This window comes from Dromaius novaehollandiae, chromosome 2 (genome assembly GCF_036370855.1).
Source record: "Dromaius novaehollandiae isolate bDroNov1 chromosome 2, bDroNov1.hap1, whole genome shotgun sequence".
Lineage (NCBI taxonomy): Eukaryota > Metazoa > Chordata > Aves > Casuariiformes > Dromaiidae > Dromaius > Dromaius novaehollandiae.
In genome coordinates this window covers 152,426,524-152,450,749 of record NC_088099.1, presented here as the reverse complement: position 1 = coordinate 152,450,749, position 24,226 = coordinate 152,426,524, and the positions used below count along the sequence as shown (strand labels likewise).

Sequence of the window (24,226 nt, the reverse complement as noted above, 5' to 3'; positions counted from 1 at the left end):
CAGAATCCTAGGAGAGGATGTAGCAAAGATGTGTACAACAGAAGCAGAATCATCATCTGCCTTTTAAATGGCTCTTTCCTAGCTAATGAGAGATGGTTGGAAACAGTACTACATGAGAACTTATTATCAGTGAAAACCAAGAATGCTTAAACCATTGACCAACCTGAGTATATGCCTTAAAACCAGGAAGACTACACTATCAGTTGAAACATTTTAGAATGGTTTCTTTAGCCCCATTTCTTTCCTAATTGCATTAAAATTGAAGGAAATTTCAGTTATGTCCAAACACAAGCCCATGCTGATGTAAACGATGTGGATCTCTGTAAAAATGAAAGCTATGTTTCTTCTGTAAACTCTTTATACTTGCATTTTTATCATTTGTTTCACCCAATTATTTTGCCTTGCCATAGCATATATATGTTAAAACTCAGAAAATTATTTCAAGTGAGACTTCAAAAGAGAATTTTTAAGAAAGAAGTGCAACTTTCTATTGCTTTTCTTTGAATAAATCGTTTTAGAGTGACTTTAAAATTACTGCTTTCTTAGTGTATTCCTCTATGTCTTAATACCTTCTTTAAGCCTATGAGAGGTATCTTATGATCAAGGGTGGAAAAATGCGTTCTACGGCTCTAATGTGTTTTTCAAATTTTTGAAAAATAATATATCGTTCCTTTAAAATTAGGGAAGAATCTCTATTGACTTGAATGCAACTGAATTTTTATGTGAAGTATACCACTTTTAATGTCAATATTAAGCAAAATCTCTTTTGCTTTCATCAAGTCACGTCAAAATAGTTAGCTAAGAATATTTTGCTGTCCTGTCTAAGCAGAATGACAAGTCAATAGGACGCTACTAAAATGTCTTAGAAAGATTTGTATCTGAAACATAATGATTAGAAACTAACTCCTTTAAGCCTCTGATTTGTTGATTCCAGAAGAATTAGTTCTCTTTAGTCCTATCTACAGGTGATTGATTACCTGTCTGTCTTCCACAGCTATTCGTTTCCTGGGAAATTTCACATTCAAAGTGCTTCTGTCCATAAATTGTTATACCTCTGGGTGTCTTTTAAAACTTATCTTCTTTATGAGTAGTGTGAAGAGAGGAAGAGTTCAGGAGTAAGAATATATTGAGGATAACTTTTGTAAAAAAAGAAAATAATTGCATAAAACAAAAAAACTTGTGCTTTTTGGATGTTTATTTCGGGGAGAAAATTTGCATCTACTTCTAGGCTTCATAGGTTATTTATGCAAAGAGTTTTGACATTAAAATTAAATAACTATTTAAGAAGGTGAATCCAACTTCCAGTTTTTCATTCTTGGTTCTGATACTCATGTTTTCTTTTTTTTATTCTGTTGAAATTTCTAAAGTGTTTATTTTTAGCCTGTTAACTTGAGTATTAACTCGGTTATGTTTGTATGACTATACCAACTGTGAAAGTAAAGGAATATTAACTGTGCTATCTTCCTTTTTATAGCCTACCAACTTCGGGTCTGCCAACCTCCAACAAATATACCAAATGCTGAAATTTTGACTGAGGATGATGAATTCGAAATAGGTAATGTGAGAAAACATAAAAGCAATATCTGTTTCAGATACGTGCAAATCATGACTGGAATATGTTATATTTATATTTGAAAATATAGTATTTACAAAGTCATTCCTCCTCCCTATTTTTCCTGAGTACTAGCTATGTTTCATAGATCTGAGTATCTCAGTAACTCCTTTCCAGTGAAGTGCATTTTAAAAGACATTTTTCATAATGTTTAATATAAAACATGCAGTCTTACATTGCAAGTTAAGAATATTTTAATACATGTGTGCATGAATATATATGTATGTACCTGTATAACAAGCAGTTGGAATTAATTTTTAGCAAAAGCAGCAATGAAATACTATTTTTATTATCAATGATGTTCCTAGTTAGAATTTTTAAAGTAAATTTATTTTCTGCTTAAAAAAAAAAAAAACTTTGTTGGCAGTGGTGTATTTTGCATCAGAATTACAGTTTTGGGAGATGAGGAGTAACAACAAATTTGTAGAATTTATGAGAATCCATGGAGGGGGTGACATTCTGACTTTACAAGATATGTTAATAACATTACTTAGCCACCTATTCTTCAAAGAAATACTGACTTTCCATTTTGCCTCACTGTGTGTCTGTATTGGATAGGATGTTTGACTGCATGTTTCTGCATCCATTATGGCAAAAATTTCAATTTTTCCTTAATTTGAATCTATTTTTTTATATTTGATGGCACATAGAAAAACACTTCCAGCTATATTTTTCTTTTCTCTTCTTTCACCTATATTTTTCTTTTCTGTTCTGTAAACTAAACCAGTGAGAACTGCTGGGCTACACACATTTTTACTTTTATGACTATATAAAACTACATGAATACTCTCTTAATTAATAAGAGACAATTTCTTATTCTGATCATGCCAAGTTCAGTTATCATCAATTAAATGTATTTCATATTGATTTTTTTTTCTTCGAGACTGTAGGAATTACTGACTTGATCTTGTCTTTTTATTTGGTTCCACAATGATTATCCAATGAATTATATCACTTAAAGCTTTATGGACACATGGCTTGCCCAGCGTCAGTCAAAGGCAGGCAAATTATCCAGCTAATATTGTGGTGGAAAACAGTGATAGATGCAGCACAGTGTGTGACACAAAGCTCATTTACCACAACATTTGCTTAGACTAATCAAAGTTGTTTATGCCAGAGGTCATTTTGCCCATTATATATGTCAGCAAGGAACTTCATTAATCAATAGTGTGTTCAAAGTTAAAAGTCCTAGATAATTGCTGTTTAATGGTATTCTTTTTTATCAAACAGGAGACATAATAAGGTACCAGTGTCAACCAGGCTTTACATTGGTTGGTAATGAGATTCTGACCTGTCGACTAGGAGAAAGACTTCAGATGGATGGAGCACCACCTACTTGTCAAGGTTTGTCCTCCTCTTTGTCAGACCAGCCAAATACTGATTCCAGAACTACCCTTCACTTTCTCTTTACATAAAATGGCACATTTAAAATATTTCAAACCTTTTGACACTTTCAATATTTTCATTGTTTGTTACAGTGAATATATGTCAAATATTAATGCAAAACCATTATTAACATTTTAACACATTTGATAGGTTTAAAGGGCTACTGCTCTACTTTATGAAAACAAATACTTTCACAATTTATTTTCTGGAAGGGAGTCTGAAAGAAATGTGTAGAAATGAGCTAGTTTCTGTCATTTTCTCTAGAATGTAACAGGATGAAAATTCATATGAAAATTAAAAAAATGCTAAATTACAACATAGCTCATATTTGAATGATGTTTCTGTGTTTGTTCTGTGCATGTGTGTTTACATTTTCCAACTTTGCTTGCAAACTGAATAGAGAGATATGACACTACTTGATTGTTAAGGTTAAAACAAGATTACAATCTTGACGACCACCAACATCTCACAGTTTAAAGAAGTTCTTATTAAGTTGACATGTGATGTGTTACGCTAGAATAGAATTTTTTCATACCTTCTGAAGAAAATGTGTGAGTTTTTCTTTTATGCCATACTGACTAGGGAGCTAATGGAGGTAAAGCTTCCAATAGTTTATATCAAAAATTGGAATCTCTTCTTCATTTCAAAGTGGTGAGCATGTGGCTGTGGTTTCTGGCTATTCCATCCAAGTATTAAGGGAGATAAAAAAGGACATATGGTTATAAACATTTATGAGAAAGACAGAGACAAACAATCCAGCCTCAAAAAAGTATAATTTATGTAAATTAGAACCATTTTGGATCCGCTATTTTTTATGTTATTCCTTCATGATCCATCCACTCTTGCCATTAATATTATACCATCTATTGAAAGTTTAAAGCACTTTCCCAAATCGGTTCGTAATAAATAAAATTGCTCACATTTTATTAAATGAAAAATGCTGGTATCTGGGTTTGCTGTCTATGAAATGTTGTTCTCTTTTTGCAGCAATTTGAGGTAATTAGCATATCTAAAAAACACTCATGATCAAAGATTTATTTGGTAATAGTAGTAAGCTAATTGTGAGTGAATCTACTACATTTACAAGTAAAGTTTTAGTTTTCTACAGTTTCTTGATAAAAAAGTTTCATAGCAGTTATGAATTTAAGCATTAATATACTATTTTTACAACTTAATTATGACTGTAGTGTTCAGCTCAAAGTTTTCAGCTGAGAGTTGAAAAATAACTGTCTTAAAAATATCATTTTCCTACATATCTGAAAATTTGGAAGGATCAGCTATTACTGCTAAATAAACTGTTTTCCCCTGGTTTTATTCACAAAACAATGCAGAAGTTCTTGACAGGGCAAAAGGCAATGGGCACAAACTGAAACACAGGAAATTCTATCTGAACATATTAAATATATGGTTTTTTGCTCTGAGAGTGAATGAGCACTGGAACAGGTTGCCCAGAGAAGCTGTGGAGTCTCCATCCTTGGAGTCATTCAGAATATGATTGGACACAGCCCTGGGCATGGTCCTGACCCTGCTTTGGTGGAGGGGTTTGGCTAGATGATCTCCAGAGGTGTCTTCCAACCTCAATGATTCTGTGATTCTGTGAAAAGTCAACATAATGCCTAACATTATGTCTAGTTCTTAAAAATGCTGAGTGATCCTGAACTGAGAGTTTCATAACATTCATTCTTTCTGAAAATCCGCACATTTATTTAGGTAACATTGTATTTGGGAACAGCGCCCAACATCCCCTATTTAAATGAAGAACCAAACTTTGCAGGTACATAGGCTTTAATAGATGGAAAAAAATAGGAACCTCTGGGAACTGCTTTAAATGTTAAAATGCTTTAATAATAGATGGGGCAAATAGAGATGTATGTGCTGATCCTGAGGCACTCTCTCAACATGTGTTGATAAAGTCATGTGTACATTCACTGCAAGACCCAAGACAAAAAAACAGGAATGATAACTTTAATTACCCTAGTTAATCTCTAGTCTGTCACACACAAATGCTAAATGCTAAACCAGAGCTCTTATCATTTTCAGTCTAAAACTGAATCAAATTAGCCTAATCTTCATAATTAGTAGGATCACAGAATCTAAAAAAATCTCAAAGGAATTAATTAAAATACATTGAAAATGACCATTCAAATGGGCCACCTAGAATAAGAAGAAACATAATTATCTGTTTATTTAACATACACACTTTAAAATATATAACCTAAATTTCAGTGTTCAAATCCAGACTTATAGCTTTATGAATCTAGAGGTAGCAAAATTGTATACATGAATGTATGCCATTTATGGTTTTGCTATACTACACTGCTTTATTTATAAACTTCATATAATATTACTTTATAATACTTCCATTATGCAGGCTACAACTCACTACATAAGAGTCACCCTGAAGGAACAAACTCAGTTCTTCTGTTGGTTCATGTTTATATTATCTATTGATTTTTCAAGAAGCAGAGCATGTTTTAGTATTAGACTTCATAGGGTTAATTTCTGTTGCCTTTAACCTTGTTCATACATTAGACATTTTTTCAGTCAGCATCAAGCGCGTTTCTGCTGAATTTTGCTTCATTTTTTAACTTGATTTACACTGAAATAAATTAACAATCACATTCAATATTATTTTTTTTAATCTGAATTGTGTTGCTGAACAGAATTTAAATGAAAATATTTTTGGATCTAATGTGTTGCAGTAAAGACGTAATTGTCAATAACCAGGTACCACTAAGAGAAAATACTGAAATAAAATCTATTTCAGATTGTATGTGCTAGTAAAGGTTAGTTTACACTCAGTTGCAGTATTATCATTTTAAACTATATTGACTTAAATTTTCTGATGTGTATCAGTTGGATGAGCATTTCTTAAATTTCTTGTAGGTTTCCTCCTTTAGATCAGAAAATAATCATTAATTTTCACAAGCTTATGCAAATGTTTATCATCTTCTTCCATTAAAATAGAGTATCTCCCATACCCAGCATCTAGCTTTGCCCTTCCTTTTCCTTGAAATTAAATTCTACTTTTGGGATAAAATGAAAGACTCAGAGTAAGAGGAATCAAAATGTATTTTGCATTATAATTGTAAGATCCTGAGAAAATTCTTGGATGATGACTCTCAGCTATGTCTCAGCTACATTAGCTCAGATCTATAAAATAACTTAGCTACCTGATTCCCAGGGGAATTCATTGTATAGAATTAGGTCTTTAAGCTCTCTATAAAATTCATGAGGGAAATTAAGAAAGGGATCCTAAAATTGAGGACACTATTCAAAGCACTGTCATGTGGAGATAGCAAAATTAGCTTTAAACAAATCTGTATGGCCGGAATACAATGCTCTTCCTGATCTCTCTCTCTCTCTTCTTCTACTCTGTCTCTCTCTCCCCCTCTCTCTCCTCCTTTCTCTATGTATGTGTATACACACACACACATATATATACATAAATATATATATGTATATATAAAAAAGCTTGAGAGGATCAGTTCCTTCATCTGGCAAAGTCTGTATCACCACTGGCCCAGTGTGGTTTGGACAGCCAGCTTACAAACATATGAGCTTCGGTTATTCTCTTGTAGAACGGATAGCATGCAAGTGTTATAGGCAATCTCTTCTTGTTAAATGAGACAAACACAGGGAGTGAGAAACAAGGTTTTTTTTAAGAATATAGCAATTAGATGAAAATTTTGAAAGTGACAGATATTTTAAAATATATGGTCAGATTTCTATCTCTTATGTGAGTTTTATTTATGAGAGGTTGCTATTGCTTTCTTTGCTTTTCTGTGATTCCATTATTTTTCTTTCTAACTGTGGGGGCTTAGTACTAATTCAGTACTAATGTAAGCGCTAGTTATGAATGTAAATGCCAGATTTTAAGGCTTCTGTTAAGCACTGTTCAGCCCTGAATAAACTGTAGGTCACTGATCCATATATTCTGAAGCAAAAACAACTCTTGAAAGTCTCAATAGCATGGTAATATCAACTATTTTTATTTAATTTATCAAAATCTCATGATAATGCTACAGTAAAGTACCTTTCAGTCCAAGTAAAAATGCTCAGAGTGTAAACAAACCTCTTCTGTCTGACAAAAAAAAAAAAAACAGTTTTAAGATGTTAAGCTAAATCTGGTACTTCAAGCACAGAAGACTTGGTAGTTAATATCAACTTTAGTTTTGGGCTGAATCATGAAGAAGCCATGTCTATTAGCCTGAACAGAGCTCCATGCAAATACAGGTTTACCACTTCAAACACTTCTTACTTCTGATGTTTATTGTTCTATGTAGACCTAATGAATCAGCATTAAATGAAAATCAAGCCTCTGCCATACTTTCCTTTATGACTTTTTAACCCCATTTTGCTGAATTTCAGCAATAGTGATATTATTTTTTTCACAAATATTTACTGTGTCAGCATCCTCTATCTCTCCTCGAACTATGACAATTAATACAGCTAGAGCTGTTTTACATTTTCCAGTACAGCTGTAGGTGGGAAATGAATAACTGCAGACTGTGGTGTCAAAAATAAGAAAAACAACTCTTAGGAATGAGATGGAAGTAATACCTGCTGAACAAGCCAGCAGGCATGGAGCAAATGTCTTCTTTCATCCCTGCAGGACACACTCTTATGTTGTAGGGTCCAGCCTTTCCCAACAGTATGTTAGAGACCAGGGTAACGCACGTTCCCTTTCTTCTTTCCCAGAGCTGAATTTGGGAAAGAGGCTGTCAGGTATTAAGAAGTTGAGATCTTTAGGGTTCATTTCTTTAAATTTCTTCTTCAGCTGCTGTCCTGACCCAATATCGGGAAGGTTTCATTACGATCCCAAGGACGAGATTAAGACCGTAAAACCGGTCAAATATCGTACAACCTTTTAACTTTATTTTCAATGGAGTGGGAAGTAAAGGTGGGGAAAGGCGAAGGGGAGAGGGGAGCAAGGGTAAGGGGAAAAGATAGAGAAAGTTGGAAAAGGAGAAAAGAAACTAGCTACCGCCACTCTGAGTCCGATGATGTTCTGCTCACTCCGCCCAAAATTTTCAGTCATCGCAAACAAGCACCCCTGCTCACGCAGTCTGCAGTTTTTATAGGTTCTTGCCCCGCCTCTGGGAGGTGCTTCCTCACCTCCCATGCAGATTCGCTGTCATGCACAGTCCGCCCTCTCGGAACCTTCCAGAAACGGGCTGGGGGCATCTGGGGGTCTCCTGCTCATGCGCAGATGGCAAATGAGTACGTGCGGTTCGTGCCAGACGTGCGGTTCCCCTAGAGGCGGCCTTCTGCCCTTTTCGCGCCCTTTTCCCCCCGTGCAGGTGCACGAGGTTGTTTACCTCGCGGACGGCTCCCGCCGGCGCGGCATTGCCCGACGCGCCTTGGCAGCAACGGCTCTGCAGCAGCAGCAGCAGCAATGTCAAGACAAAACCACATGTAGAGAACCGGTCCTCTACAGCTGCCTCAGATCTACTCATCTGGGAAATGATCTGTCCCTGTGTTAGAAGGAGGGAAATATCATGTTGTCTGAATTTGAGAGTGCCCTGTACCAGAAATGTGAAAATGTAACTAAAAATCACTGATGCACACATCTAATAAAAAAGGAAGTGATCTGTAGATGTAAATTCAGTATGTACGTAACATATATGACACAGTTACACATCTATTATGCTTAAACAAAGGATATTGAAAAATATGGAGCTTAAAAAAATATATCAGGTTGTTGTTTGGATTTTTTATGGTGGGGCCTATATTTTTCTTCCTAATTTGATCTTTATTTTCTCACAAGGTGTTTATCATATGATGACCTGCTGTTCATGTTTTTAAAAGGAAGAAAGTAGACGAGTTACCTAAAGTCAGCCTGAAAGTCTGTAGCACATTCAGGAATAGAACACCAGTGCCTTGACTGCTAGTCTTAGACTTTGGTTATGAGTTTCTTCATCTCGTACGAGATAGGAAAGAAATGGCACTATATTGTGTATGGAGACTGAGAAATAGAATTTCAGAAGATTTTTGCTGCAAGTAAGGGCAATAAACTAGCATTATGTGAGGTTTCTCTGGATCCAAAAGCAAGATAGCTGCATTAGCACAATTCTACTTCCTGTCTGATTAGCCCTGCTGAGCGGCTGGGCTAATTAGTCGTAACAAAACGTCAGCCTGAAGTGTGTCTGTTATTTTCTAGGCCAAAGGCAGAATGTCTGAATAGTGTTGCACTGTGCAGTGTAGCTATATCAATGTTATTGGAGCTTGTTGGAAGATCTCAAGATTTAGGTGCCGCTTTGCTCTATACAGACAGATTGTAGGAGGGATTAACTACTTTTTATTTAGTATCTGACAACTAAAGATCTCATGGTGTCTTCAACTTTGGCTTTTAGTGCAAAACTTTTCCTGGAACTATTATTGACGGTAGCAGTAATCAGAAAAAAAAAAAAAAAAAAAAGTCTGTGATTTATTTTTTGAATAATGCAACAATTTAGTTTTTAAGTGCAGTCTAAAATGACAACATATCTTCTAGACAATCTTCTAGAGAATGGAAAAAGAAAAATGCCGTGGGTCAATAACTTCTGAAGGTTGTATGTTTATTTTCAAAATATATGTTATTTTAGATCATTTTTTTCTACAACTAACTTTGTCCCTTAAATGTCAGTCTTTCTATATTTATGGCAATAAAATGAACAATGCAGATATTTAAAACCAAGACAAACCTTGCCAATCACATGATACATAAAAATAGTGGACTTAGATTTTTTAAACAATCAATCTGTTTCACAGTGCTCTGTCCAGCCAATGAAATGCGTCTGGATTCAACAGGAGTCATACTGAGCCCTGGTTATCCTGACAGCTATCCAAATCTCCAGATGTGTGCTTGGACCATTAGTGTGGAAAAGGGTTATAATATCAGCATGTTCTTCGAATTCTTCCAGACAGAAAAGGAATTTGATATACTTGAGGTGTTTGATGGTAACTATAGGATGCACAACTTTGGATGATACTTCTATATTTATGTGCATTTTTACATTACATCTGTGTTGCCACTACCAAATCACATCATGCATATCATAATTGATTTAAGTATAAAAAAATAAGCACATCTTTGAGTTTCTTGTGCTAAAAAGAATTGTTGGATTATATTGTGTTTCAAGATTGTATTGCATTAGTTATGTTTAAAAACAATTTTGTTTCAGAACAAATATGCATTACGTAATGTATATCATATAATGTCAACTTCCATTTTTAAATGTGATTAATTTACCATTTGCTTGGATGATGTATTTACAGTATATTAATTGTATGCCTATAATTTTATTGTATGTGATTTTAAACTTTGTAACTCCTTTATTGTTTTTTTTGCTTGTGTCAAGGACCAAATAGTCATAGCCCATTGCTCATTTCTCTCAGTGGGGACTATTCATCTTCTCTAAATATAACTAGCAATGGCCATGAGGTATTTCTCCGGTGGTCAGCGGATCATGGCACGAATAAAAAAGGTTTCAGGATAAGATATATAGGTATGTAAATTAAACTTTTTTTAATATGTATAAAATCTCAATGTAGAACATATTTATTTGTGTGAAAAGGATAATGTAAGCTACGTTTTGTGACATCAGTTACCCAAACTGAAAGGAAGTCCAATTTGTTTTATCTACAAATCCAATGATACTGATCTTTGGTAAAAAAAGAAAAAAAAAGAAAGAAAAAAAGGAAAAAAAAGGCTAAATACAATATAGGCACCACATGTGCTCTGTAGAGATTTAAGGAATAGTTTCACAAAACTTTTAAATGGCATAAGCCAGCACCATTGCTGAAAGAAGCAGTGTCACCCTTCTGTCCCCATCATCATTTACTTCCGTGTGTGCCTTCATCCTTCTTACTGGATCATTCGGCAATTCAACTTAAACACTTCTGGTGGGTCAGAGGAGGAGGTGGCAACAAGGCAAGAATGAACAGCTATAAGGTGGAAAAATGTGAGACCCTGAAGGACTGAACCCTTTAGTTCAAAGTTCAAAAGAAACAGCAAATAGTGTATTAAGAGATGAATTGCTATGTCAAAAAAGCCAACCCTGAGTGTCATATTAATTCAGAGAGACATATTTATGGACAGTGAGTGAAGGTGATATTTAACAAAGACTGATTTTTATATAATTGTTTTTATAGGATTATTATATATTATCCATTTTTACAGGTTAATAATATTCCGTACTCAAACTAAGCTAAATCTGTTGTCATTTATAGCAATTTAACAAAATCTATATTTGAATTTTATAGCATGACTGAAGACACAAAATGTACAGAATGAAAAGTACTGGGGATAGTAGCTGTAGAACAGTGTCAGTGTCAATACTGGTAGAGTTACTGGCATGACACAATTTCACTTTACAAAATGGAGAAAGCAGTAGAGAATAGGTATAAAATTTTTCTGTCTGCTGTGCATTTTTTTTCCTCACTCAATTTTGGTTACTTCACTGTTGCAGGAAAATAATCAGGCTTGATACAAAAGTCTTCGAAATAGAGTATCAGTGTCATCTTTCCCTGTAGGAGAGCACAGTTTTCCGAGAGATAAAATATGTTTATTATATAGTTAGATAAAATTCACTGTTGGCTAGACACCAAACATTACACTGTGCTTATTTTCTTTGTCTGTAGTATCTGTTGGATCCTTTAAAAATAAGAAGAGAAGTCTCTTAATATTCTGTCTTTACTGGCAGTGTATCAAGAATATTGAGATACAGACAGGAAATCCTAGCTAGTGAGTGGTCTGTATCACGCAGAAAACACCCGGATATTTCCTCGTACACTAAAGGAGTAGAGATGGCTGTATCTCTGCTTTTTCTAAGGGGGATAAAGAAGAAAACATTTCCATAGTCTGTGCTCTGAAAGGTCTGCCAGTGTTTTACCTTCTGCTGCTTGCTTTAAGAAAGAGTAAAGAAATAGCCGTATGACTCAATCCTGATCAGAGGAAGCCTTTGCCTGTGAAAGACATTGCACTGAGGTAAATAAATAGTGGGACATGGAAAGGCTGAAGGAGTGAGCCAAGCAGCACTTCTCTGTTTCACCGAGGACTGGAGCGGAGGGAGGTTCTCCCCACTTACCACCATTTCTTTAAAGCATGAAGGGAGAACTTGGGAAACAATTTCTAATTTACTTTTCTTTCCTATGAAATGGGGAAGTAGCATCTTAGCCAACCCATCTTGACTCCTCTTTGACCAAAAAGATCAGAAACTAAGTTAAATTATTAAACAAAATTTATCTTAAACTGGCTAGCAGGTTGTAAGACCCTTCTGGTGGACTCTGTTGGCAAGCTGGACAAAACCAAGCGACTTCAGTCTCATGGACTTAATGAGCAATGGGAGTTAAAAAAATATAAGCATAGTAACAGTATAGTAATTAGGCTTTCTTTAATATAGACTTAAAGCACATAATTTTTTTCAGAGTAGAACTATACTCAACTATATCTCTCAGTGATCTTTTTGCTCTTATAAAGATTTCTAGATTTTAATTCGAAAACTTTTTTTTGCATAGTATCCAGATAAGACTTCTGCAGGGCTTCTCAGGTTCTGAATAAATCACAAAGAGAAAAAAAAATGCAGATTTAGTGTTTTTGCTACAGATTTTAGTACCACTCATAAATATGATTAAAATCTATCTTAACTTTTGCTAGTTCACTTTCAGTTCACAGAATCATAGAACTTGAAAGAAATAACTTTATTAAGACCAGAAAAAAAAAATTTGAAAAGGGTTGTGTGTAGGATGCCCTTGATGATTCCTTCTTCAGAACATTTTGTATACCCTGGAAACTTATGAGATTGCATTAAATTTCATCATGGACTAAAATTCTGTGTATTATTCAGTTTAAGAAACAAGATGGTAAAACACAATTATACAAGTGAGCTATCACCTTTCTCTTCCTCTCAAAGTACTAAACCCTGAAGCCTTTATAAGGCCCTATTCTTTCACCTTTATTCTCAGTGTTTGATGAATGCATGATTAGGGCACAAAATACAACTTTTAGTGATATATTTCTCATCTCATTATCACATATCCACTGAGTTCAATAAGAATTTGTCAAGAATTGTCATCTGGCTCCTAAACGCATCTTTTATTTATTTAATATTTGTGTTTAAAGCTCTCTATTGTAGCACTCCAGAGTCCCCTCCACACGGTTTCATTGTCAGTCAGACAGGCGGACAGCTCAACAGTATGGTTCGCTGGGCTTGTGATCGAGGTTTTCGGCTCGTTGGGAAAAGTACTGCTGTATGCAGGAAGTCTCCATATGGTTATTACTCATGGGATGTTCCAGTCCCGGCTTGTCAAGGTAATTGTTTCATTATAAAATAATATACACTCACAAACTTTTTTTTTTCCTTTTCTGACATAAGCCATCAGTTTTCTGACTTAAAATGAACATGAGGTAGTCATTTAATGTTCATACCTCTGTACAAAAATGCTTCTACCTGTTAAACCTTACCAAATAAATGCATTTTCAACAAATAGTAGTTTAACAGAATCTGCTAAGGCTGGCGAGAACCAAAGATAATTTACATCACTGTGAGAAAAAATACAAGGTTAAAATATAAAAACACTCAAAATATTCATTTAAAACTTAATGTTTAGTAAAATTCATTTAATTTGCCTTGTTTAGTTCTGCTTTAAATTTTTAATTTTACTTTTCACTCTAATTGACACTTTGTCATAATCTAAGAATATGTAAAATAAGGAAGTCCAAGAACAGGATACTGGCCAAAAGAAGTATTACCTTTGATTCCATTCTAATCTTCTGAGGTTTTAATGTCATGAGATTTACTGCATATTTAGTTTCTTCTGCTTTATAAAAGCAAAACATATTTTCCTTAGCAAGGAAAATTAAATAATTATTTAATGTCCATTAGGATTGTATTCTAATTCTTCCTTTCTTAAGAATAATATTTTTCTGCTTATAAATTGCACATGTAGTTATTCAGTTATCTTCAGTACATTGTGAGAACTTTATTCATGAAAAATTGCAGATGTGATGTTTACATTTTGGACAGTGTTTTATATAGCAAGGAATTTCTGTTCTCTTATATAAGCTGAGGAAAACACTGATTATATTTACTACTCAGATAAGGTATTTCAACTTTGCAAATCATATGTTCACAGAAGCAATAGATCTTCTTTAGGACATCCCAGCTAGGTATTTTGACTAGATGCTTCCAGACATTTTATTCCTATTGACCAGTGGAGATAAATGCTATATAAATGTTCAGATTTCCCACAAGTGGTTTTTGCCTTTGAACTATGTGTTTCTGAAGCATAACAAAATAATCCCAGTTTCAAAGCTTTCTGATAGATTTCTATTAATATATAGAAAGTGTGTGTGTATTTTTCAAAACTGAAAGTCCTCAAAAAAGAAAACAAAAACAGGCAGTGCATTTCATTCCTTAGCTTTTTCTCCTTCTTGGTCAATGTGAGGACTGTCTGATACTACTAACTGAATGTCTCAAATAATGTTGAATAAAAAAAAAAGAGTAAAGCCTTCCACATGCTAATAGCAGATGATTATTGCCAACAGTATACTAAGAGTTCAGTGAACTCAGAGTTCACTAATGGAAATAGTTGCACTACTCAAAGATAATACTTCAAGAACAAGTGGAATTAAGTGCTTAGTAATCTCATAGTGTCTGATCATACAAAGACTTTTAGACTAACTGTTGCTGTAATGTAAATTTTAATATAATATACATATTAATTTAATAGCAATTAGTTATAATTGTTTATTTAATGAGGGTTAACTTTGATACATGATATGGACTTCATTCGATTTTTCTAGGAAGTCCTTGTGTGGGGGAAATGGTTCGTGGTCATAATATGTATGCCCTGCAAGTCATGCCAACCAGCTCATTAGATTCAACATAAAGAAACATTCCTGCAAAAGCCCCTCAGAAATAGCCTGGTTCAATGCATCAGTCCTGCGTCTAAGCTTCCCCTTGTCTTGCCAATGTGCAAATTATCCCGCATATGGAAGATTTATGATACGATCTCTTGTATCAAAAGATTGAGAATATTGTCAGTAAATATCCCTAATGTTCTTTAACAGGGGATATCCAAGACACATTCCTTTTATTTCTGAAAAGTACAGCTTTGCCACAAAGTAAAACTATGGGTTAGTGGTTTTTAGAACTTCATGATATAGTCATTATAATTGCCCATCACATTTTTATCCTTCACAATTTAACAGCTTCTTTTCCTTCACATTTTCACATTTATAGCATAACTACCAAAGCCAATTTAACCAGTTCTTTCACACATCCTAATTTTGCCATGGATGACCATTTTGCACACACAAAAAATGTGGCATTTACAATTTTTTTTTTTAATTTGCAAGATGTTTTTAAGACTAATGCAGCTCATTTTAATCTATTTGTCTCTTCCTTAAATGAAGATTACTAGTCAAATCACAGTAGTTGTTACTGATGTCATGCTATAGGAAATGACAAATCTAAGGAATCAAAATTTGAGAATTCCTTAATATATTGCCTCTACAATCAGCACAGCTGGCATTGTTTTTAACAATGCTATGTCCGTTTCTCTTCGAGCATTTTTTACTGCTTGCAGAAGGTTTTCCTGACTGTATTTGAACCAGTGATTTCTCTCTACATTTTTCATTTTTCATCTCTATGATTCTTGAGTCATCACTCTGAATTCTCTTCTGTAACTAATGAGTGCCAGTAGCCTTTTTCGCTGCTGCTTTTTGTCAAAACTGAGAGTTACGTTAGAGTAATGCATTTTTAATGTTCTCATTCTTACACCTGTATGAATAGAAATCTTGATCTCTAAACCTCTAAATATATAATACCAAGCATTCTTCAAATCACTTGCACTACAGAACTTTAACTGAAAAATCCAGATAAACATGTTAACCTTATGAAAGTCTTTTTATATTTTGTATAGATCCAAATATATCTTAATAGAAAATACACAGTACAGCAGTGAGAAATCAAAAGGAAAAGCCTCATTCTAAGAGTTCAACAATTATCTGAAACCTGCTTCAAAGATAATATAAAACCACCCTTTTCCTGCCATGGAAAGAACTAAAAGGAACCTGCTTCAAACTCGTAGTAGTGACAATAATAATTACTATTAAATACAAACTCTACAGTTCTAAATTTTAGATATTAACCATTTTGTTTTTTAAAAAAATTGTAATGTGAAAGTATTGTCCGTCCATGCATCCATCTCAGTTTCAATGACACCAAGCCTCTGAAATCACAAGTCAATAAAAGTTTCCTGTGGTTAACTAAATTATGAGAATTGATTATGACAAAGGGTTTAAAGAATGAGAGTTAACATGCTACGGGAAAGGAAATTAAAATTTTATACTTCATATAAATGTAGTCATATTTACAAGTGATAAAGATTCTCAGTAGCTTCAAAGTATTTTTAAAGCATTTGTTTTTCTCAGTTATTGTTTACAATTTACTTTTTATCCCAGCATAACATGATCTTTGCTTTTAATTATGAAATATTTCTCTTGCAAATAAGTGTTGTCTCACACAGGCCTCATCAGAAATCAGTGTTAATATTTCATAATTTCATAAAAGGATTACAGACAAATAGTTTGGCAGAAATTCTAGGAATTCTAGAAATCCAAGATGTTGCATAAACAAAACTTGTAAAATCAAGTGGAATTCATAGGAGTTCTGTAGCTCAGTAATCTAAATTGTCATACTTGTGATTGTTAAGCAAATGATACTAAAGCACACAAAAAAAAAGGAATGAAAAAAAGACTGCCTTTAATGTTAAAATTATGCTATCCCAACTGCTATCTACAGGTATGATTTTCTCAAAAGTAATATTTTTGTCAGGTAAAATGCTAGAGTGCATTTATAGTAGTCTGGAACAAATGTCTGATGTGTAAAGAAATTATCTTCTACCTTTAAAGGTTTTTAGAGATGTTTATAAGTTAGAGATAGATTAGATAGAGATATTCATATACATTAGTTAGCTATATTAATTTGCAATTAATAGAGCTATGTTAATGATAACTATTTCTTGTTTTCATTAAAAATAAGCCTTCTGTTTATTCCAAAATGCATATGCATAACTGTATTGGGAGAGCAATGGGTGTGAAAACTCAGTTAATAGCTTGTTAAATTCTACAGAAATAGCTGACACCTTTTAAAGTGATGTTCAAGGCAATCTACAGGAAACTTAGTTTTCATAATATTTTTCATTCTTCATGGGTCAAATGTGCAAGTAATTACGTTCAGGGGAGTATGCTGCTGAATATTTTCAGAAGTAGTCTCGCCCATGTTTGAAGTGCTCCTGGTAAAGGATGTGAGCTGTCCTTTAATGTTATCAGTTCTCAGCTGGTGTCAGCATTGGTGCTCAATATTTTGTCTCCTGGAGGAGTAAAAGGTACCTACACTTGCTAAGTGTTTTTTTTTTCTTTTAAGTGAGTCAGAGTAAATCCAAGAATCAAAGGTCCTTTGTAGGGTGGATAGTCAGATTTTTGCTTGGGAAATTGTCATTATCACAGAAACTTTTGATTGTGCCTTAACATTTAAATAAGGATATTTAACAGCTTTATCCCAGTCCCATGATAATATGAAATTTCATATAAGTCTTTGGAAGGTGCTGGTGGTCTTCAAGAACTAATAAACTTAAGGTTTTCCAAGGACTTTATGTGTACATCTTTGGATTTGGAACTGTGTTTTGAATCTGGTGAACAAAAAAATAAATTTTAATGTTCCAGTTGCGACTTTCTGAATACCCTTCTGACATTGATTTGCAAAAACATGGTTTGTCATGTCCAAGCTGATATACAGTGATCAAACATTTCAGTGATAAAGCTGTTTTTTGTGCACTTTGGGTATTCCTTATTTGTCTTTTTTCTTTTGGGTTTTCAGATGAGGCAATACCTTGCTTTAATCCTCTCACTTTTTCTTTTCCGTAACTTAATCTTAAATTTCTGTGCAAGTCTGCACACAAGTAAAATTCTGCTCATAACTGCTGACAACTAAAAGTCTCCTTAGTTCCTGGGTAGATTTAGCATTTATATAAAAGACTTATCAAGGATTTGGAGCATTGGAATGAAGCTTTTATTTTTTTTTATAATTTAAAGTTAAAGGAAGAATATATTTTTCTTGTGCCACAAAATTGATTCTGTTAACATGAATGGTCTTGCTCAAAATTTATCTATTTAAGTTACTAATGAAGATTTTTGAATATTGAAAGAGTCATTAATCTCTGCGCTAGATAGAAAACATCTGAGGTATGTATGAAATATCTGAGATTGTATATTTTGCTGATTGCTGAGTAAGAATCTGCAATATGTGCACAAGTAGCGCATTTGTTGGTCCTCAGGACCATAAGCAGCAGCTGATGCCATGTAACAAGTTGCTCTGGGCTGTTCTAAATCTACATTCTGCTGGAAGTTGACTTTGTTGTTACTGGTAATGGACTGGGTTCTGGAAGCGCCTTTATAGTCTGAAACTTATATTTGTCATAGACATATGGGTAGGAAGGAGGCAGTAAACTTGGCCAATAAAAATCTATCTATCAATTTACAGATTATGGAAAGATGAGTTGGGGTAGATGCTGGTATCATTTAGTTTGACTAGATCACCTTGCTTATACCAGCTTTTGGTTGTCTTCCTCATTGCAGGGAAGAGGTCTGCCTAATATGTTTACTCCTCTAATCCAAATTCTTGAAGAATTTGAGATATGATGAACACCATCTTTGTCATATATTTTCATTTTAGTGTCATGAGAGCTCTGTTTCTTTCTTTGGTAGTATCAGGTGAAGTAGTAGAGCTTGTTCAGAGGTTAGTAAAAGCTCTCCTGGACCATCTGTTTAGTTAGCCTGTCACTTTTGATCTTATAATGATGGAAAAGGTGAGAGGTGAAAGTCTCAGCTATCACTTTTGATTCACAGTGTTTTACTAGGATCAGCAACTCCAAATGTACAGGAGAGAAACCAAGCTTTGCAGGTAGAATTCATGAACTGAAAGCTTTTCAGCATTTTCTTTCATATGCTTGGAATTCAGTGGAATTCAGTAATGCTCCCAATGCCTTCACTGCATCCACATCACTGTTTTTCTCTTTTTTGTCTCCAGTTGCCACTAGATATAGTGATAGCCATGAGATATATGTTTTATGGTTGCCTAGATATGATGATGAACGAACTAATCATAGTTTTCCTGGATCTTTTCAATGCAGTGTGTTCCATCTTTAACTTCACATGCCATATGCGATTTCTTTTTATGGAAATTAAGCCTATTTTAGCATTGATTTTATCACTTCTGTTCTGCAAGTTGTGATAGTATTAGTGCTTTTCCTCCATCTCAGCCAAGATTATTATTTTTGGTGCAGTGTGGCGCTGTTGTATTGCTTATGAGGGAGATTTGTCTTGCATCAGGTCAGCTCACAGTAGGGACCATTGCCTACCTTCTCTGTCCTAACTATTTATACATAGTCCAAGAGGGTCCAAGACGCTTAACTTTTTATATCTCTGTACAAAGTATAGGTACCTCTCTTAGGGTTCAAGATTCCACTTCAAAGTAAGATACTTCAGTGTTAAATGCGTAAGTCTCTTTTTTGGATTTGGCCATTGTTAAATGAGCAGTGTTAAAATGCAGAAAAGATTGAGTGTTGATTTTATACCAAAAACAAGGAAAGTATTACCTAGAGCCAGATCTTCTATTTGTGCTGTTCCCCTGCTGAATGATAATAAAAAAAAAAGTTGCTTGTATTTTTGTTTGCCAATTTTAAAAAATTTACAAAGAGTGAGTGAGTATTTTATTTCTGCTTTGCAAGAGGAAAAATAGAATGTTAAAAGTTAGTATTAGTGCCTTGCCAAAGGTTGCACAGTACATCTGATGGAAGAAACCAGAAATACAAGTTAGATTTCTAATGTCTCAGTTTGTGCATTGTGAATGCTTTGTTCATTCAACCATGCTGATAATATTTTTTCTAGATATTCTGTATTGCATCTTCTGTGATTATCTTCTGCACTTTGAATGGATAGCTGCAGGGTTATGAACTCTGCTTCTTATTTATACCTCTTCCATTGAGGGAGGTGTAGTAATGGTTCAAAAACTTTCTGAGGTTTCATCCCTTAATTTTCCCTTAATTTTAAGAGAATTAATATTTCTAGGCTTAAAACACACATTAAGAAGTTAAAGAGCCGTTTGTATGAATGTGTGACTGTTGATAGCACAGTGCATAAACCCTTTGAGCCAAGAGGCAGCTTACAGTGAAGAACCAATAGAAATATTTTGTGTTTCTCTTTAATTAGCCATATCTTGTGGAATTCCTAAAGCTCCAGTAAATGGTGGCATATTAACCACAGATTACTTAGTTGGCACCCGTGTTACTTACTTTTGCAACGATGGCTATAGACTATCATCCAAGGAACTTACTACTGCAGTCTGCCAGCCAGATGGTACATGGAGCAATCACAACAAAACACCTCGCTGTGTAGGTAAGAAGTATATAAAAATTCACTGGTGAATAAGAACCTGACTGTACATTGTGTTTATTTATCTAAGACACAAAATTTTGCATTACTTAAACCTTCAGCTTCTGGTTGCTTTAACTTGTGAGTCATTGGTGGCATTAAGTTATTTTAATCAGATATATCAATCTGTGCATTCTGTGACAACAAAAGTAGTAGTATTCTACACGTCATAGAATACACTCAAGCTGATAATTAATTTTCAGCTAAATTGAAGTTTATGATTACAGAGGTTTATGCAAAACTCAACTCTTTAGAGAGTTCCTATACTGCTAGAAAACCCTATTCACTATCCAGAATCGCAAAATCTCTAGTACTTCACACATCTGTGAAACTACTGCTGATTATTTGTATCCAGCCCATCATTATAGTCCTCCATCATCTAAACTCAAGGCAACATCACTGAGGAGAAAACGCATGTTCAGTTCCAGGGAGAAGGAGGTTCTCAAAGTAGTAAGTGGCATATGAAAACATGGATGGTCATAAGACTGACACAGAAATGTCAGACAGAAAGTCAGATGTCCATTAAAATTTGTATCATTGCCCAGTGAGATGTTCACGCAGTGAACTTTGGAGAAGGAAGGAAACTTACGCTGTAATAGTTTTCAAGGAGTTTCCCTTTTTTCTTTTTTTCCTGTTCTTATAAATTAGTACATTTCCTCATGCCTTTTTCTCTACCTAAAGAAACAATGTGGATGGGGAGAAAGAAAGTAGGGTTGTAGAAAGGTTTTTTTGTGTGTGTGTATGGTAGGAAGAACATGTAGGATTCAGAGGTGAGATAAAAATGCTTTTCTGCTGAAAACCCATCCTAAATACCAATATTACTTTTCCTGTCACCAATGTGCAGCCTCCCCATATCAGACTTTAAAATGTCATAGACTTTACCTAGGTAGAAAGTAATTCCTGTATTAAAATTTAGCTAGCATTTTAGTAAAGATTCTCATGTCTGACCAAAAGTGGCATAGTAGTTCCATGACAACCTACATTAATTTTTTCAAGAGCCTTGCTCTTCAAACATGATGTCACTATCTTTAAGATATATTTCTGAATGAATAATTGCATGTTTTCCTAATTTCAATGTACTAAGCCAGAAATAACTGTGTGTTTTTGTTATTTTTAAAGTTGTTACATGTCCAAGCATCAATTCTTTTACATTGGAGCATGGAAGATGGAGAATAGTGAATGGTTCACATTACGAGTATAAAACAAAAGTCGTTTTCAGCTGTGATCCAGGCTATTATGGTCTGGGACCAGCATCTATTGAGTGTCTGGCTAATGGCACCTGGAGTTGGAGAAATGAGCGGCCTTACTGCCAAAGTGAGTACAAGTTATATCTGTCTGTCTACATCTGTATCTATTGACCTCCCCTATGTAGGCTTCAGATAAAAAAAAAAAATTATTTGGCTTACTTAGAAATGTAGAAACCTTTCTCAGACACAGTTCCTGGGTATCCTGGAGGCTATTATTTATAAATAAAATCCATTAGGCTTAGCGACAAAAAAATATCTGTATGCACACTTCTGGATTTTTAAGTTCCTTACCGCTAAAAAAGTATGAATAAGTCATGAAGAATCTTTTTCTGTTTTGCACATGCTGGATATTAACCAGAGAGAATACTTTTGTAGGTCGGGAATGCTGAATAGTCTAGAAAAATACTAAAACTTTCCATCTTCCTGAACACTTGAGGAATAAAATAATCCCTCCTTTCATCTGGTTCCCATATAGTGTGCAGGTCCACATCATTCCCACCGTAATTTGGTATCCTAATCACCTGCAGTAACTACTTTAAAAAAAAATAAGTAGTGAATATGAGATAAGTAGTGAATAGTGAGATACCGTATGGAGAGATACTTTCAATAAGGAGAATAAAATAATCCATCATGTGGGGCTTTAGTTAGGCACCTTGTGAAAAGCAGACTCCTTAATGTATTTAAATTTAGACATCTGTGTTTGAAAATTATGGCTGTATAGGCAGACCTGAAAGCCACACAAGTTTTCCTCTTTGTAAAACACCTAATAACTCACACTCTAATAGAATGAGACTTGATCGTGCTTTTGCTACATGTATCTGTATAGATATGTGTGTAGATCCACACTTATTTAAAACAGTGAAACAAAATGTATAGATAATCCAGAAAACTGCAGTTTGTTCATACTTAGAATATATTTAAATATTAAATAAAAGACTGAAAAATACAATTCAGAAAACAAAATACTTACTTGGAAATTAAGATTATTTTGGAGTTCTTTGCATCCTAATGGAAATTTCATTTATAATTTGGGAGAGTTTTTTTAAAGTTAATTGCAGTATTTGACCTCTGCTAGTGTTAAAATATTGTGTATGTATATACATGTGTGCCTATATATATGTTATGTATATCTATATCTATATAGTTTTGTCTGCAATATTACCGCTTACCTATTCTTGTAACATAAAGTGCTCTGGCTGCTTTCACCCACTGATAATCTAACATCTTGTTCAGTAATAGTTTACTAGTTCATATATTTTTTAAATAAAAATTCTTATTTTAAATGAGAAACTGTTTTGAATTGTAACTAAATGGCAAAGAGTTCCATGAAAATGGTTCATTCGTTGTTGCAATGTATTTTGAGAATGGAAGAGCAAGCATTTTGGTATGAACTAGAAGATAAAAGGGACAAAGAAACAAAAATGTAATTTAAAAAAATAGCAACAATATTAATACTGAAATAGTTAAAAAAATTACAAACAAAACCAAGGTAATTAAGTAGCAATTAGTTAATAACATTCTGAGCAGTGTGGGGTTTTTTTTTAAATTTTACAGTTAAATTTTACATAGACAATTTTTTTTCCTCCCCAATTTTTGAGTATTATTCATGATGAAATAATAATCTTTGTACACAGAACTTTTCATCCAGTTCTACAAAGCAGAATATTTCAGGCTGACATTTATTTAGCTGGTTGATAAGTACTGCGTGTTGTTGCATGTGTGTTTGTGATAATCAGATATTTACATTTGCTTTTTTTTTCTTTTTTTCTTTTTTTTTTTTTTTTTGCCATAAAGTTATTTCTTGTGGAGAGCTTCCAACACCTCCAAATGGAAATAAGATTGGAACTCAAATCACATACGGATCTACAGCTATATTTACTTGTGATTCAGGATACATGCTAGTTGGCTCTGCTGTCAGAGAGTGTCTCTCCTCTGGTCTCTGGAGTGGAATTGAGACCAAATGTTTAGGTATGGATAATAATGCCAAGGCTTGCCTATTTTCTTTTCCTTTAGCAGACAAAAGCAAGGAAGGCAAATCAGCTTGTCTTCTTGTGTTAGCCTTTCAAGCACAGGCATCAAAGAGAATTCTGTATTTTATAAATTTGTGTGGCTGGATTACTTTTCTTTTCAAAAGATAACTATGGTCATGTTTCTAGAGATTTAATACATTTTTCAATATCTAGTCTACGTGCAAAGCCTGTGTCATTGTATTGCTGCATATGACTCTAAAGTTGACCTGTGCATACACAGTAAGTCTGGTGGACTCTGAAAGTGTTGGCTTTAATACTTACCCTTAGTAAAATGACTGCCTAGTAGAGCTGAACTCAGTGGTTACAAAATTAATCTGTACACATGCAACAGAAATAGAGCAAAAAGATTTGAGTGTGGAAACTTGGACAGGAGCACTGCAGCTTTATCGCTGAGGGAGAATCACTATGCAGCTGATATTTACAGAATTTGACAACTGTTTAGTTGTACACATTTAGGCAGCTTCACTTACTT

The 24,226-nt window shown here is 34.1% G+C and overlaps 1 protein-coding gene across 1 annotated transcript in view; it reads left to right on the top strand.

Moving 5' to 3' along the window:
• CSMD3 (CUB and Sushi multiple domains 3) overlaps positions 1-24,226 on the top strand; it is a 693,764-nt gene that overhangs the window by 596,194 nt on the left and 73,344 nt on the right. Inside the window, exons 46-53 of the mRNA XM_026101199.2 lie at positions 1,475-1,555; positions 2,843-2,956; positions 9,752-9,940; positions 10,342-10,488; positions 13,104-13,292; positions 20,256-20,441; positions 21,597-21,791; positions 23,519-23,692. Coding sequence (XP_025956984.2) covers positions 1,475-1,555; positions 2,843-2,956; positions 9,752-9,940; positions 10,342-10,488; positions 13,104-13,292; positions 20,256-20,441; positions 21,597-21,791; positions 23,519-23,692 — 1,275 coding nt within the window. The remainder of the gene's footprint in view (positions 1-1,474; positions 1,556-2,842; positions 2,957-9,751; positions 9,941-10,341; positions 10,489-13,103; positions 13,293-20,255; positions 20,442-21,596; positions 21,792-23,518; positions 23,693-24,226) is intronic.